Source organism: Populus trichocarpa, chromosome 2 (assembly GCF_000002775.5).
Source record: "Populus trichocarpa isolate Nisqually-1 chromosome 2, P.trichocarpa_v4.1, whole genome shotgun sequence".
Taxonomy (NCBI): Eukaryota; Viridiplantae; Streptophyta; class Magnoliopsida; order Malpighiales; family Salicaceae; genus Populus; species Populus trichocarpa.
The window spans coordinates 15,240,902-15,258,029 of NC_037286.2; the positions used below are offsets into that span (position 1 = coordinate 15,240,902).

Below are 17,128 nucleotides of genomic sequence, written 5' to 3' on the forward strand. Positions count from 1 at the left end.
TTTTATAATTTATTTTGATTTGTTTTTTATAGGATTATCATAATTTGATGATTCGGATCAGAAATTTATCAAGTTAATCTCTATTATCAAAATGTTAATGTTACAATACTTAAAAAAAAAAAAATATCCCCTGCATTATATTTATATTTTGAGTTTAAGATTAATTTTTTTTATTATTTATTTTTACATTATGAAAAATTGAATGTAACGGTGAATTATCTAGTTTCCATCCTATTTCTTTGGATATTTCTACTGCAGGGGCATCAGATCTTTGGAGGAGCTTGTCAAAAATTAGGATCTTATGGCAAAACATTCATTGGACCCCAGGGAATGGCCTTCTTGTCCGTTTTGGCTGGAGCCATGGGTGCCAGGTGAGGGTGCGCTACTGTCTCGTGCTCACAGAATCATCAATGAGGATTTCTTACAGCAGCGGGGGCAATTTCTTTAAGCTTAATCTTCAGGACTGGATGTGTTTTAATCTTCGGATTCTAAGGGCTGTTAAGGACAGTGCAGTATTAGTTTGGTGTTTGCTGCTGTTGGTACTTATGGTATTGGAGAAATAAAAGCTTGTTTGAAGCTATCTTTTCCTTTCCAAATAATCCCATGCATTGCATCCTTGCTTATTCCATAAAAGTGGTGAATAGTGCTGCTGCTGTCCCCGCTTCTAATCCAGCTGCTGTCCGCCATGAACAAGTCATTGGTTGGGCGATCCAAAAGCTGGGTTAAGTTGAACACTGATGGGCCTTTAATAAGAGCTTGGTTACTGCCACTGCGGGAAGCCTCATCACATTGGTGTTCGTTCAGTGTTGTGAGCTGAGCTCTGGGGTATTTTGTTAGGATTGGAGATAGGCTGGAATGAAGGATACAGGAAGGCTTTGGTGGAGCCTGATTCTGCTGTCGGTGCTCATCTTTTAACTTCTTCGACATCTTTACAGGGTGATTATAGGCAGCTGTCTTCTTTTTCAACGCCCATGGCTGGTCTTATCACGGAGCTAATAGAATTGCAGATTGACCTGCTAATCATGCGTTTGGAGATGTTACTCCAAGGTTTTGTAAGCCTTGGTTTCTACAGCTTTTCTCTCCTTTTAATAATAATAATAATAATAATTTAAAAAAAAAACAGAGAGGAGACAGGGAAAGTGGAAGAGTGGGGTCCAGGCCAGTGTTGAACGGTCAAAAAGAAGGAAAGTGAAAAATACAAGAACAACACACATATTTATGGCTTCTTTCTCTATCTGTGCTGAACAAAATAGAGTAGTACTTGGTAAAAACTTTCCAAAATCCAAACCAAAGAAAGCTACATCAAACTACCTTGTCCTGACCCTTTCTCTGTCTTCCCCCCTTCTTCTCTCTCTCTAGAACTATAATCGATTCTTTAAAGCATTTTGCTTGTTGAAATCCGGTCATGAATTCGCCTCTCCCTGCAATACCCTCCCTTCATCCCCTCAATTTCTTGACCTGATCTGCAAAGTCTAGGTAAGTTCCTCTTTTTTCTCTTTGCTCATTTTTATTTTTGATGGATTCTTACAAGCTGATTCTTTTTTTGAAGTTGAGTCCTTTTGTTTTTAGTTTCTGGATCAGGCTATTTACATTGTTATGCTTTGATCTGTGTGTGCATCAGGAAGGATCTTTACTTTTATTTCTTTTACTACTTAGTAGTTTATGCTGTTTTATCCTTTTCCTCTTGTGGTAATTACACAGAATTTGTGAGTCTTGTGGATCTTCATTATCCTCTCATTTAATTTTGCTTGGCCTCTCTCTACTCAAAATGTGTTTTAGTGGGTGGCTTTTCAAAAACAAACTTACATTTTTTATTAAAAAAACTTACTTGCATTTTTGTTTAAGAGGAAAGAAATTAAAACTTAATAAATCCCATCTCGAGCAAACTTCCGTTTTGGCTGCTCTGACAAAAACCCATCTCAGTTAAACTTATTTAGCTATCTCTTATGCCTTTTGTTGGCAGGGGTTAGCAGAGAGAGGTGAGAAAAAACTGCCTAAACTAACGATGTGGTTTAGCCACGCCAAACGTGTTTGAGATTAATGATTTGTGTGTATGGTGAAAGAAATTAAACATCTTTCACCTTTCCTTGTCCTTTTCAGTGTCAGAATACCGCATGAATTTTAGTGTTTGGCTGTTTACTTGAGTGCTGATAGGAGCTTGGCTTGCAACTTTGTGTCCAATGGAGTTTGGCTATTAATTTCTATTTTAAGTTGATTAATTTCTTAACCTTCGACAGTATCTATTATCCCAAGTCTAATTGATCTTCAAATCTATCTATTTAGGGTCTGTAAGAAGCAGATGATTTGCTTGCAAAATTATTTTGTTACTACAAAAAGTTTTTCATAGTAGTACTTTCTCAACATGAAAGTTTTTTAATTAACTCTTTGAGATCTTACTAAGGTCTTAATAACGACGCATTGCATGAATTTAAGTAGAATGCACTTCGACATGCTGTAATGCTGGCACTTTGCATGGATGGCTCCTTATGCATTTTGTTTTTGTTGTTCTTCCTTGTGAAGATTGTTGTTGTGTGAAAACTATCTTTTATCAGCTTGCAAACTGTATTTAATATCAAAGGGTAACTCATTCCGCTTATGCATTGATGATGTACCCTGTTTCTTTTACATGAAACAACTAAACTTGATTAGTCTTTTACACAGGCGAGTTACTGAATTTTTATAGTGCTAGCAAGGTGAATTTGTAAGAGGATCTTCTTGAGTACTTTCTTTTTTGAGCAAATGGCTTCTGTAAGTGTTGTCCCTGCCTCTGGATTGCGAGATACACTTGGAAACACAACTGGTGTTGATAAGTTGCCTGAAGAGATGAATGACATGAAAATTAGTGATGACAAGGTATGCTAGCTGCCATCTACTCCAACTTGCTATTATCCATTTCCTCCAACTTGCTATTATCATCATTTTCATTACCCATCACGTGTGTTGATTGCTTGGTTTCAATATTATTTACTTGGAAGGAAAATGTCTAATGTTGGACAGGAAATGGAAGCAGCTGTGGTTGATGGTAATGGAACCGAGACAGGTCATATAATCGTCACGACTATTGGTGGCAAAAATGGCCAGCCAAAGCAGGTTATTATCTTTAAATTCTAGCCTCTTGGTCAAATAAATTCTGGTGTTGTTTTCATTTTGTGATGATATAATTTAATCCCTGATGAATGCAGACAATAAGCTATATGGCTGAGCGTGTTGTTGGGCATGGATCTTTTGGACTAGTATTCCAGGTAAGTTGTTATCTAGATATAATATTGATTTTATTTTTTTAGCTGTATGATTCTCATACTGTTTGGACGAGGCACTAAATTTTCTTTTCTTTCTTTTTCTCTGTGGCATGGGTATTCAGGCGAAATGTTTAGAGACTGGTGAAACTGTTGCTATTAAAAAGGTTCTGCAAGATAAAAGGTACAAGAACCGGGAGCTGCAAACCATGCGTCTGCTAGACCACCCTAATGTAGTGTCTTTGAAACACTGTTTCTTCTCAACAACTGAAAAAGATGAACTCTATCTTAACCTGGTACTTGAGTATGTCCCTGAGACCATCCATCGTGTAATCAAACACTACTATAAGATGAGTCAAAGGATGCCTTTGATATATGTCAAACTTTACTTTTATCAGGTATGAGTTGTATATGTGCTTTCTTTCCTATTAGAAGCGTGTTTGTTGTACACTAGATATAGGTTATATGACAAGTGGTTTAACGAGTGGAGTTTATTAGCATATGGCTCTTATTTGATCCTTTTTTTCGTACTCATGAACAGATTTGTAGAGCTCTTGCTTACATTCACAATAGTATTGGAGTGTGCCATAGAGACATCAAGCCTCAAAATTTATTGGTACGTTGGCAAGGGTGCTTGGTTTTTCTTTTACTTGGAGTAGCACCTGCAACGTGGACCATTTGTGCAGCAAACTACAAAATGTGCTTTTAAGATGGCATTGTAGTATTCTTGTAATATGCCGATCCTATTTCGATGTTTGTATTATTACTTTCTCTATTGTGAATCTCCTTTTATTATTTGTAATAGGTGAACCCACATACGCACCAAGTGAAACTATGTGACTTTGGAAGTGCAAAAGTTTTGGTATGGATTTTTCTATGCTGGAATTATTATCATTCTTTGAGTTATGATATGTATATAAGATGTATTATTCTAATTCTGATTACTTTTGACAGGTTAAAGGCGAACCAAACATATCTTACATATGTTCTAGGTACTATCGAGCACCTGAACTTATTTTTGGTGCCACTGAGTACACCACTGCCATTGACATCTGGTCTGCGGGATGTGTTCTGGCTGAATTACTGCTTGGACAGGTAGGAGGCTTTGTTTTTTACAAGTTTGTTTAGCTGTTTTTTTTTGGGGTTAGTAAATTATACAAGTAACAAATATTTTTATTGGTGACAGCCTCTCTTTCCGGGTGAGAGCGGAGTAGACCAGCTGGTTGAAATTATAAAGGTAATAATTGTTTCTGATACTTAAAAAGTGCTAGATTGGTCTGTATAAGAAAAATCCATTTTCAGTTCGTCTCCCATCCAGCACAATTGGTCAAGAGGTGAAGTTTTAATTATAATGAACTTAGAGGGAGCATTGCTTGTTATGTTGCTGAGATTTGAAATTTCTAGCTTTCTTTAACTGCCTGTGCTGTAAGTTCTTTTTCCCTTACAATTTATGTGATTCTCATGCAGGTTTTGGGTACCCCAACAAGGGAGGAAATTAAGTGCATGAATCCTAATTACACAGAGTTCAAATTTCCTCAAATTAAAGCTCACCCATGGCACAAGGTACCTGAAAATATTGATTCTGCCTTGTCTCTACAAAATAAGCTCGTACAAATGACATGAATTTTTCACTTATTTGCCTCCTGTGATTGCTAGATATTCCACAAGCGCATGCCTCCTGAAGCTGTGGACCTTGTCTCAAGACTATTACAGTACTCTCCAAACCTCCGAAGCACAGCTGTGAGTATAAAATTCCAGCTAGATCAAATGAAAAATTATTCTTTGAATGGCTTTTTCTTCCCTCAATACTTACTCTGTTGTATTTTTCTGATTGTAAATGTGTTGTGACCTTGTACAAAGATACCTCCAGGTTCATGCCTGTGACTCTTTGTATTTTTTTTCTTGAAGTCATTCCAGGCACATAATGCATCTTTTTTTCATTGACTCAGCTGTACCATTTAAGACATGAAACAGTTCTCAGGAATCCCCGCTTCAGATGTGCTGTTTTTCCGCAGAATATTAGGGAAATAGGGAACCCCAATTAGGCATTCACCTTCTTGACTTGTAGTTGAGCTTTCTATTGTATGTGCGGTGTAGCATCGATTGAATGAACGAGTTCTTTAGGTTTTAGCTGTAAGCTTTTGTTTTGTGGCTGCCTTTTTTTAGTGACAATGCTTTTGGTTTGTTTATTTATTCTTATAATTTATTTTGTTATGCAGCTGGAGGCTTTGATCCATCCCTTCTTTGATGAGCTGCGTGATCCTAACGCCCGTTTACCTAATGGACGCATCCTTCCACCACTGTTCAACTTTAAGCCTCATGGTATGATCTGTTCTCAATATTCATTCATTAATTCCTTCGAAGTTCCTGTTTATGATTGTTATTGATTTCTCTCTACTCTACGTGTCAGAGCTGAAAGGAGTGCCAGTTGAGATGCTTGTCAAGCTGATCCCAGAGCATGCAAGAAAGCAGTGTGCCTTCCTTGGGTTGTGATGCTGTCCTTTCTGGCGGTATGCTCCTTGCAGAAAATGGTGCTCCACTGTAGAGAAGTAGCTAGTGGTCTGTTTAATGTGGAATCATATGCAAGCTGTGTTATTTGTTATGCATCCCCAGTTCATTTATTCCATTTTCATAATTATTTTGAAGTTTATGTTCATCTTCTATCTTTGTGTAGAGAGCAGGTAAAGAAGGCTCTGCGTAGCATGTTATTAAGACCTCCTGGCATTACTGACCCTTAATCTTTAAGTGAAAGACAAGTTGCAACTTATGTAATTTTCTTGGCTACAATTCGATCCCGAGGATTACATTGGAAGAAGATTTCTGTTTCCTCTGTTTTTTTTTTTTTTTTTTTTTTGTATTTTAGCTGCAAAACAGATTAAGCGACCCATCATTCTCAGCTTGATCTATCCTCGCACGATTAATGGATGTCAAATAGACCAACGGGGCTTGGCCGTACAGGATTTATTCAATGAAATGTAATAGAAAGGGTTAAGATTGGATGGCGTTTTATTCGAGAAAGTGAATCAAATGAATGCTCTGTATATGGGGTTGAAAATATTAGACTTCATTAGTCGGCATGTTAGGCGGCGGATTTGTTGGGTCCCAAATTTCAAAAGCGAGCAGCGTCAATGGCTTACTTTTGTTCCTAACTACAGCGCTTTTAGACATGCGTGGACTGGAAGTAATGATGGAACCGCCATGGCATATTCTGATCATAAAGAATACTGGGACATCAATATGGATTTTGCCTCCTCTCAATGTCAGGCTTAGTGATCTGAGAAATGATTAATAAGCCCACAGCATAGCAGTGGAGATGGATTTTTTTTTCAATAAATAATCTACAATCTCGAGTCTGAGAGTCATTCCTTTCCTACTTGTGCCTTCAGCAAGCTTTAGTAATCTTTCTAGGATTAAATTCGATCTATTCTTGGCATCAGATGACTGAGTTATGTCTTTGATGGTATCCATAGCAATGGTGCAGACTTTGGTCTTCTTCATATGAATCAGGAATCCAGGCATTACGATTTTCAAAGAGGACAAGAAGGTGGTTCAATGACTTGTAAATTGAAACGTTCTGGATTCTGTTGCACAAGACATTCTGTTTATTGAAAACTCTGCCAAGTACAGATTCCGAATTCGGAAGGTATGGTGGCAACACCGAATAAGATATAATGGATTTATTTTAACAAATGGTTGTTTTGATTTAAGCATGCTTCGTCACACCACTTTAAGAGTTTGTAAAATGAAAAATATACTACAGAAGACAGAATCCATGCTGCATGTAGTATCAAGATGATAGGAACCTTAGTGAAATGCTGAACAAGTTGATCCATACCAATCTTCGCGTTAAGCATTTGATCTTTAGATCACTGGAAATGGACGTGTCAATCATTATGACTTTGAATTAGTGTGCTGTTCTGCTTTGATTAACTTGCAGAAAATGTTACGTCATTGGATGCTAAAATCATATTACTAACAGAAATGCTTCTAAAAACTGTTCATGGCTACAGATAACAAGCACTAAACCCCTCAAGTGGGCATCATTGGATATATATCACCGAAAGGGGCGATGAGAGAAACCATGATCAGACATGTTTGCATTGATTTGGTCGGTTATAAGATAAGCTTCAACAAGACTTACCAGAGCTCCAAGTGAAGTTTCCACTACAAGGAAAGATAACTTAATTTTAGACAGACATTCACCCTCCAGTTCCTAAAGCAGACCACTTCCAGAAAGTGGATGTTTGCCTTTCTGTATCTTTCGAATCATACATGAGAGTAGTAACTGCAAAACAAGGGGTTGAAGTGACAGTGAGTTGATTAAGCTATTTCAATCAAAACCTGATGGTTACCAATATTTGTCCTTTCACCCTTCAATTTCATTGCTTACATGACAGGCTATTTTTCCCACTGAGATAAAAGTTTCTTTCTGTGGAGATGCTGCAATATGCTGTAAAAAGACCTTTGACAACTAACAAGCATTTTCCATGTTTCAATACATAAGTAGTAGAACATAAGTGTTGGGCTAAACATTTCCTTGATCACTAATAATCATATTCAAAATACCATATGCATATACAGCTCAAGAGCCATGGAAATGATTCAGTTTAATCTGTTTTCCCACAAGCCAGGGTTTTGCCATCATCATGGGAAACCACATGGAAATTATCTGCATCCATAAGTGCATGTGTCTATGATCAGCTGTGTTGAACTGCACATAGGCTCCAAACCAGATGTGTTTTCAGATAGAGCTTCATTTGTTACACTGCTTAATTTAAACAATGCTGAAATCTAGGGAGAGATTTCACTAATTTCAGTGCCAGTCACAAAATCAATTTCGATCCTCTCATACAGGTATGGTGTCAAACTTACACCTATTATAAAACGTGATATCGCTGAAATAACCAAGCTGGGGACCGATGAAAGTGAGAGTTATGGGAGGAACACGGGGGCTTATCGACTCTTGCTATTACTTTTACCTTTTTCCCGAACAGTCATCTGCAGACTCCACATTCTCAAAGAAAAAAAGAAAAGCCAAAGCCTATAAGGAACTCGGTCGGTTCCCGCCACCAAAGCCATTAAAAGAAGTGGTAAGGTGCAAGTGTTTTTCAAAGCCACCTCCACTATCCACTCTTATTATAAATATGGAAACAGGCCTTTCTGGCTCTGTATACTTTCCAAAGCCAAACTTGGTCTTTGTCAAGTTGCTCTAGTGCTCGCAGTGGTCACTTGAACAAGCATCTCGCTTGTTTCAACTTCAAATATTAATTGTCAGGTAGTCTTTTGATCTAGTTTCTGATAATTCGTAGTGCAAAAGCAATTCAAACAGTTTTTGTTTTTTGAGGTCCGGCAAGTGGAAAGACTCTAGAAGAGTTCTCTTTTGTTTCCACCATTTAAGACTTCTACCAAGTTGAACTTAACATGGAGCATTCTCGTCTCTCTTTACTAGAATTTGGCATTTCTTTCATTTGCTTCTTCCTTTGCACCCAAGCTAGGTGGCATAACCATACAAAACACCACAAACACAATAAAAATCACAGATCATCCACAATTTCCGAACCTCCCACTCCTCCACCTGAGCCCGCTGATCCTTCAGATGGGAGTGGCTATAACTCTAGTGGAGTTTTTGATGTACGAAATTTTGGGGCTATAGGTGATGGTATAATAGATGATACGGACGCGTTCAAGATGGCATGGGATGCGGCCTGCAACCAAGTTGATCCTGCTGTCATCCTTGTTCCTTATGGTTTTGATTTCATGATCCAATCTACAATTTTCTCTGGTCCTTGCAAAGATGGTCTAGTGTTTCAGGTAATATTATTTGCCAGTCATGTCAGGTTGTTCTTTGTGCCTTTTAAGGTTTGAAAAGACTTACTATTTCTGGTAATTGCTTGGTTATATTCTGTTCATTGAGAAGGTTGATGGGACTCTTATGCCACCTGATGGACCTGATTCTTGGCCACAGAAGAACAGCAGACGTCAATGGCTTGTATTCTACAGAATAAATGAAATGTCACTTCAAGGAGGTGGTGTGATATATGGCAGAGGAGAGAAATGGTGGGATCTTCCTTGTAAACCCCACAAGGTACTGCTGAAACAATTCTTTCAACCTGAAAAACTTGGGTCGGCTTTGTGTTAGTGATTCATGTCAGGAATAAATGGAGCTCATTAATTTTGTAAATATATGATAAAAAACTAGCATCACTCACAAGCCATTTCTTGAAAAACTCTTTACAGCCTGAAAAACTTGGGTCGGCTTTGTGTTAGTGATTCTTTACGTTTATGGCACAGGGAATAAATGGAACAACAATGCCTGGACCTTGTGATAGTCCAACTGTAAGTCATCTACACTTGAACCTTTTATTTTCACGCCCAATTCAAAATATTATTGAATTCTTTCAGTAAAACCTAACATTTGAAATGCAGGCCATAAGGTTCTTCATGAGCTCAAACCTAACTATCCATGGACTTAAAATCAAGAATAGCCCACAGTTCAACCTCAGATTTGACAACTGCAAGAATGTTCATGTAGAATCAATTCACATTACCGCTCCTGCCTTAAGTCCCAACACTGATGGAATTCATATAGAGAACACCAATGGTGTTGGGATATATAATTCAGTGATCTCTAACGGTTAGTCAGAACATATAAATCTTTCTCATTTCCATTAACAGCTTCCCTCAAAAGCTCACTAACATCAAATTGTTCAATATTCACCTGTTCATAGGCGATGATTGTGTATCAATAGGGTCAGGTTGTTTTAATGTGGACATAGAGAACATCACATGTGGACCGAGTCATGGAATCAGGTATGTACAGAATGTTATATATAAGGCTCTAATCTTGGAATTTGGTCTGTCACATTTTCATGGACTTGCAGGCTAATCTTTTTGCAAATTTCCCCTTTGATCGTATTAAAACCAGCATCGGGAGTCTAGGAAATCACAATTCACGAGCCTGTGTTTCCAATATCACAGTCAGGGACTCGGTGATTAGAGTCTCGGATAATGGAGTTAGAATCAAGACATGGCAAGGTGGATCGGGAGCAGTATCAGGAATAACTTTCAGTAATATTCACATGGACAACGTCAGGAATCCGATTATAATTGACCAATTCTACTGCCTCACCAAGAGGTGCGCCAACCAAACATCTGCCGTTTCAGTATCAGAAATTCTCTATGAAAACATAAAGGGAACTTACAATATTCGAAGCCCGCCAATGCATTTTGCGTGCAGTGACTCACTCCCATGTACCAACATAACACTCTCAGATGTTGAGCTTCTTCCTGCTGAAGGATATTCAGTACTGGATCCATATTGTTGGAATGCATATGGAGATTCACAAACCCTAACCATTCCTCCAGTTTCTTGCTTGATGGAGGGCATTCCCGGATCAATCTTGAATAATGACATGCATTACTGTTGACTCAACTGCTAGCTAGAGCCTTTTCGAATCTTTTCTCCATCCAATCCCATCTGAAGAGCTAATGGCTTTATTATATATAAAAAAAATCCCTTCTGAAGAGTCCGGCAATTTCAAACTTTTTTTTTCATTATCCAAACATCCATATTTGTATATATAACATGTTTAGTGCAATGAATGCATTCAGCATATCTCTTTTACCTTAACTGATGGGGATTTATTGGTTGTGATTCAAATGATCACAGAATGCATGTAAACAGGCAAACCGCAGAACAAGTACATTAAAGAATCATCGATATAAACAGAAGTCGCATTAAAATCGGCAATAAAAGAGTTTATTTGTTGCAAGAAAGAAAGAAAAGAGTTTCCAAACACTCTCATCAGAAATCACAAATTAACGTCACAAAAGTATCCAATAAGGTCTAACAATTAATGTGTAAGAGCATACTAATACTAACAGGGTTGAGAGAGGAAAGAGAAATTCATTGGAAAATGATGAAAGAAAAAAAAGGTTCTCGGTACATTGTCATGATTTTGACAACTAAATTGACTAAGTTTAGTATTAAAGGGTTTTATTTGATTACAGAAGTTCGATAATAGTGTTTTTTGACTTTCATCTTGTTTGAAAACATAGATCGGTCTCAAGAAAGAATTTTTCTCGATTTGATTTTGTATTTTTGGATTGTTTTTGAGTTTTTTTTTTGCTTGATAAATTGGTTTTGGGTGTAAGGGTGCTATTAAGTGTTTTAAGGTGAAAATGGACTTAAAGATAATTTTTACATGAAAAAACATTCTCTTGATTTTCCAGCCACCATAATAATAGCTAAATTATAGGCAGTAAATGATGTGTCATTTGCCACAACAAGCAATGTGTCGTTTGATTTTTTTTCTTCAAAAAAATACATGTCGTTTGCCTTTAAAAAATTAAGTTTGGAAACTTAATTTGAGCTTAATTGAGAAGATTAGAATTTTAGAGGATAAAATTTAATTTTTCCAAACTTAATTAGGTGAAATCAAGGATGAAATTGCAAAATAATCAAAGTTTATGGTCAATTAAAGGTCAAATTAAAGAAATTAGAAACCAATAACCAACTTGTAAAACATGCAAAACACTAGGGATTGAAATCAGGGGTCAAATTGAAGAAAATTGAAAGTTAAATGGTCAATTGAGGATCAATTTGTATAAATTAGAAACCAATAACTAAAATAGAAAAGATGTTGAACTTCGGGTTCAGTGTTTTAGTTTGACTAAGGTGAAATTGCGTAAAATTAAAAGTTATAAGGTAATTACAAGTGCAATTAAAAGAAGTCAAGAAATCAGGGACTAATTTGACTTTTGATCAAATCTCAATTTTAGAACCTTAAATGACCAAAGGTTATCAAAACGACTTCATTTCATTTAAATAAAACGATGCATTTTGACCAAAACAACACCGTTTTGATAAGTCCAAATATTAAAAAATAAAAACAAATTTAGACGACTTGTTGTCTGGCTATATAGATCTTTTTCCTCCCTAAAAGCATCGAGAAAGCTGGTTTTGTTGCCATCTTTCAAGTTCAAAATGACCCTCATCTCTTCTTTGAACAAGATAATAAATGTACCCCCTCACACCTTGAATGTTGTACTCCTACCTAGACAAAATATAAGTTTTTTTATAGCCTTGAAAGTGATGCTACAAAAAAGCCAAAACCCATGCCCCAACCAACTAGGCTGGCTAATATACCCTTTTCGTCGACTCTACAACACTACAAAGCCTGAACCGTAGCCTTAATAGATGGATATGATTGATTCTTCTACATCAATGGGAGAGAATGGTCCAACAACCCAAAACAAGGATCCCTATGGCCTTTTAAAAATGGAGGCAAAAGACCATAAAAAAGGGGAAAAAAGGAGGGGAGAATAAAAAGAACCAAAAGAGAGGTTACCTTTTGAACCATAAATCCTCACCATTGTTACCAAGCTCTCTACTTACTCTCAGACACACAACTACATGACCACACTCACCATCACTCAAGGAAAGAAACCAAGGAGGCAACATCTTTAGATGAGGTAAGTTTTCAACTTTGATAAGGGGATGTAGTTTAATGAGCACATCCCCTCCCTTTCCATTTTGTTTTCATTGTTATCTTCTGCATTGAGTGTCCTTTATGCCTTTTCTTAAAGCTTTTTGTTAGTTTAAATGCAATGGATGTTTGCTTTTTATGTTTAACCATGTCATGTTTTAGTATGCATATGTGTGTTTAAAGCAAGTGACTGGTTGTGTAAAAGGGAAGGTATTAACACCCCTAGTACACCCTACTTAAGGTAAACTGCTTGATGTTTGGTTTGCCTTATAATTGTTATGGTGTTGGTGTTCTCTTAATTAGTTTTCCTAGGATAGGTTTGTTATGATGGATGGATCTGTGTTCAAAGTCTAAAAGCAAGAACCCTTGACCAATATGGATCATACATTTAGATATGTCTACAAAATGCCAAGGAGAACCAATACAGATCTCTTGAAATCTATGTTTGATTCAAACTAAATTTATTAAGATGGAAATCCAAGGAGATTCCATGTGCTTTAAAAGCTCATTTTTCCCTTAGTATTTCAAGAGTTTGCGACTCGTAAATCGCAAGGAGGAGGGACAAAAATTTAGAAATCTAAGGAAATTCAAGGCGTTTTAAAAGCCTATTTTTACCTTAGTGTTTCATATTATCACAGCTCGTAAACCGTGGAGTCAAAAATTAAAATATCCTCAATTATAATCAAGGCTTCTTTGAAGGATGTGTGATGACTTATTATTCCTAAAAACTTATTTTGGATATTTACCACTTAGGGTTTCTTTATCCAAACATTAACAATGAATAATAACAAGTTATTACCAATAATATTTTGGATATTCATTCATTTAGGATTTCCTTATCCAAACATTAACGTGAATAATAGATGAATTCCCCCTAAAATAAGATTTTTTGTATTTTTTGAAATATTGGCCAATACCCTTTGGAGTTTTATAAACATGTTGTAAAATCCAGAAATGCACGAAAATAATTTTTTTGTTGTGTTTAAGAAATCCATGCGAAAATACATTTTTGAAACTTACAATATTTTTTTTATAACAAAACGTTCAAAACATGTTAGGGTATTGGCCGTATGCATGCAAACATATATATATATATGTCACATTGCGTTGAAAACCAGGTATTCTAAATACGAGATTTGTATTTTTACAATATAAAAATACAAAAAAAAATCACAAAAAAAATACAAAAAAAACAACGATATTACTCGTTTTTTTAGGGGGCTGGGTCCAGCTCGACCCGTGTGGCTGGGCTGAACCCAGCAGGCCTAGCCGGGTCACTGGCCCAAACCAGTGACCCGGCTGGGCACAAAGGCATGCGTGAGTTTCCTCACGCATGCCTTGGCTGATCACTGTTTAAGTGAATTAAATTTCACTTGAACAATAACACATGCAACTAAGAAATGCATGGAGAAACTGAATAATAGACCTGGAGAAAAACGAAGGAGCTGCAGCGATGTTGAAGGCGCGCTGGCTGGTCTGTCTGTGTTCGTCTGTTCCATCCCTTTTCCCTTTGTTCTCTGTTTGCGTCTGTCTCTTGTGTTTAACTTTGTGTCTTCGTCCCTTTCTCTTTACTGGTTTTAGCTTCGGTTTTGTCTTCTTTTCTGCAGATCTTGTTGCAGGGAATGGAGCAGAGACCGAAAGGCAGTCCCTGCTTGTTTTGGCTTTTGATAATCTTAAGAAAACCTAATATTTTCCATTTGTTTTCTCTGCTTTCTACTCTCCACCTCCTTCCTTTCTGTTTTCCCTTTTCTTTTCTTTCATAGTGACAAAAGGATCAAAGAAATAACCCCTATGTTCCCCTGTTATCTGCACTATCCTCTCCTCGCACTGTCTCTTCCATTTTTTTTGTTTTTCTGCTCTCTCTCTTTCTTGCTCCTTTTTCTCTTTTTCCCCCGTTTTCCTCCCAGCAGAGGAGGCTTGTATAGCCTAATCACAGCTCTTATTAGGAAACAAATATTACATTAATTCTAGGATGTAACCCCAGGTGATCAAATAAAGCAAAAATAGGAAACTAAAATATTTTGATTCTGATTCTATGATCATAAGTGATTTCTTTCCAGTCATTAGAGGATGGTGTGACTCCTTTTTTTTCCTTCCATAGCTGGGACCAAGAGGCACCAACTATTTCCTTTGAACTGAGGCAAAAAAAACATGGTCTGTAGCTCTCCAATCAAGCGAGAGAAACATGGAAACCAAACAGGAAATTACAGATAAAAGGAAGAAATCAACCAAGATAGCTGTGCTGAGAAAAAGGAAAGAATTGCAGATGGGGAGGCATTATTCTCACAATGCAAATGGACAGTGTTATGTTAATTATATTTTCATCAAGGGGCTGTGTGGTTTGTGTCAAAACAAAAGGTAGTACGACATCGTAAAAATGAGAGCAAAACGTGATCAACTATCTTATTTTCCTTTTCTGATCTAATCCCCGTTCTTTAATTTCTTCATCCGGCAAAATTTATTCTAATTTTATCTTCAATCAACTCCTTTATTTTTGCACCTTTTCCATTTAGTCCTTGGTCCAAAAAAGGGGCTTCAAATTGGTTTGCAATTGGTTTTCAAACTTTAAGCATCTTGCAATTGTGTCCCTGCAAACTCGGGCAAAAATCCTTCTCACGACAGGATTCCCTGCTTTCACACTAGATATTCAAATAGGAATATCTTGAGCTTCTGATATCTAAATCAAGCGATTCAAAAGCCCAAATTTATCTACGCATTCAGGACTACAAATTTGATGAAGGATTCGAAGTGAGATAAAATCATTTTAAAGAACAGAAACTGGCTGCAAGCTGGTTGGTCAAAAAGGATCTCCTGATCTGATTCAGAAACTGACAAACGCCGAGCATCCCGATATGATTGAAAGTATGACCTAAGAATAATCAACAAAATTTGTGACATAAATAGGGTCTTTAGTGCAAAATGTGGGTCAGGATCCTTCTCGCGACCGAATTCTCTACTTTCTTATTAGATATTCACATGGGAGTATCTTGAGCTTCTGATATCAAAATAAGGAGATTCAAAAACCCAAATTCATCTACATATACAGGTCTACAACTTTCATGAAGGGTTTAAAGTGAGATAAATTCTTTTTGAAGAACAAAATTGCAACCAAACTCGGCTGGAAACCTTCTTGCGACAGGATTCTCTACTTTCACGCTAGATTTCAAAAGGAAATATCTTGAGCTTCTGTTATCAAAACCAGACGATTTAAAAACCCAAATTCATCTACACTTGTAGAACTACAACTTTCATGAGGGATCCAAAATGAGATAAATTCTTTTTGAAGAGCAGAATGTAGCCGTAACCTGGTTGGTCAAGAGGATTCCTGATCCCTTTGATTGTTCTATTTCAGCAAGCTTGTCTTGCTTATGGTTGTTTAAGGGAGCCTGTTCCCTCTGATTTCTGTTCAGCAAGCTTGTCTTGCTTACGTTTTGTTCAAGGGACTTTGTTCCCTTTTTCTTGTATTGCTGGTCTCTAGCGTATTTTTGATATGTAATATTCTTACATTTGATAAAAAAAAAAAGAGGATTCCTGATCTGATTCGGAAACTGCCAATGTCAAGCATCCCAAATCGGACTGAGGGTCTAACCTAAGGACTGTGAACAACACATTTATGATAGAAGCAGATTCTTTAGTGCAAAACTCGGGTCAGAATCCTTTTCACGATAGAAATCTCTACTTTCTCATTAGATATTCTCATGGGAATATCTTGAGCTTCTGATATCAAAATCAGGAGATTGAAAAACCTAAATTCATCTACGCATACAAGTCTACAGCTTTCATGAAGGGTTAAAAGTGAGATAAATTCATTTTGAAGAACAAAATCTGGCCGCTATCTAGTTGGTCAAAAAGGGTTTCCTGATCTGACAATGCCGAGCGTCCAAATCTGACTGAGAGTTTGCCATAAGAACAGTGAGCCCCAGGACCCAATAAACATGTAGGTCAATTCTTCAACATGTCATGAGTGACAGAATATAGCTAGAATGATCAGATATCATATGAAACCAAGTCAGAATCAGAGCCTAAGTTGGAACAAAAAATTGCAACAGAAGAAGAATCAATTTTTTTAGTGCAAATTCTAAGGGATTTATCCAACCTTAAGAACAAGATAAAGAAGGAACGATTTTAGCATTATGAAGACTCCTAGTCAGTCTAAGAAACCTGATGATTTTGGCAGCAAAGGGAAAGGATAAAGAGGGCAGAAAACAGCCCAAACAGGGTTCGAAAAATATTTCTTTCTTCTCTGCTTTTGTCAATCTACCTGCAAATATAAGCTAAACTCCTACACTTGGTTCAAAAGAGGTATACACCGTCTCCAGCACGTGGGGTCCAAAATTGAGTAACAACATAAGTGTTGTTCAAGATTTAGTTTGGATGTTTAGTTTTGTCTCTGAGGTGATAAAT

The 17,128-nt window shown here is 36.9% G+C and overlaps 2 protein-coding genes across 4 annotated transcripts; both read left to right on the top strand.

The window, feature by feature from the left end:
* Positions 1-1,230: 1,230 nt before the first annotated feature.
* Positions 1,231-6,061, top strand: LOC7460487 (shaggy-related protein kinase alpha). 3 transcript variants are annotated; one of them, XM_024595770.2, is made up of 14 exons: positions 1,231-1,476; positions 2,662-2,853; positions 2,998-3,090; positions 3,183-3,242; positions 3,362-3,634; positions 3,778-3,852; positions 4,042-4,098; positions 4,191-4,331; positions 4,423-4,473; positions 4,704-4,799; positions 4,893-4,976; positions 5,456-5,558; positions 5,647-5,746; positions 5,911-6,061. In XM_024595770.2, the coding sequence occupies exons 2-13, from the start codon at positions 2,740-2,742 to the stop codon at positions 5,727-5,729; spliced, it is 1,230 nt and encodes a 409-aa protein (XP_024451538.1). In that variant the 5' UTR covers positions 1,231-1,476; positions 2,662-2,739; the 3' UTR covers positions 5,730-5,746; positions 5,911-6,061. The 3 variants fall into 3 exon arrangements, 2 of the variants coding, with proteins under 2 accessions (XP_024451538.1, XP_002302794.1); XR_002980508.2 differs by having other exon boundaries at positions 1,232-1,476; positions 5,647-5,795; XM_002302758.4 differs by having other exon boundaries at positions 1,232-1,476; positions 5,647-6,061.
* A 1,723-nt stretch (positions 6,062-7,784) lies between these two features.
* LOC7460486 (polygalacturonase At1g48100) lies at positions 7,785-10,866 on the top strand. Its single transcript, XM_024595769.2, has 6 exons — positions 7,785-9,047; positions 9,154-9,321; positions 9,528-9,572; positions 9,663-9,870; positions 9,965-10,046; positions 10,162-10,866. Exons 1-6 carry the CDS (start codon positions 8,658-8,660, stop codon positions 10,661-10,663), a joined length of 1,395 nt encoding a protein of 464 aa, XP_024451537.2. The 5' UTR covers positions 7,785-8,657; the 3' UTR covers positions 10,664-10,866.
* The last annotated feature ends 6,262 nt before the right edge of the window (positions 10,867-17,128 follow it).

Bases quoted from the DNA above. Each gene is read 5' to 3' on its own strand.
- LOC7460486 (XM_024595769.2), top strand. From the start codon at position 8,658: ATGGAGCATTCTCGTCTCTCTTTACTAGAATTTGGCATTTCTTTCATT. The intron at 9,322-9,527 runs GTACTGCTGAAA...TTTATGGCACAG, and splicing joins TTCCTTGTAAACCCCACAAG to GGAATAAATGGAACAACAAT. The intron at 10,047-10,161 runs GTATGTACAGAA...TATTAAAACCAG, and splicing joins GGACCGAGTCATGGAATCAG to CATCGGGAGTCTAGGAAATC.
- LOC7460487 (XM_024595770.2), top strand. From the start codon at position 2,740: ATGGCTTCTGTAAGTGTTGTCCCTGCCTCTGGATTGCGAGATACACTT. The intron at 3,243-3,361 runs GTAAGTTGTTAT...ATGGGTATTCAG, and splicing joins CTTTTGGACTAGTATTCCAG to GCGAAATGTTTAGAGACTGG. The intron at 4,099-4,190 runs GTATGGATTTTT...TACTTTTGACAG, and splicing joins TTGGAAGTGCAAAAGTTTTG to GTTAAAGGCGAACCAAACAT.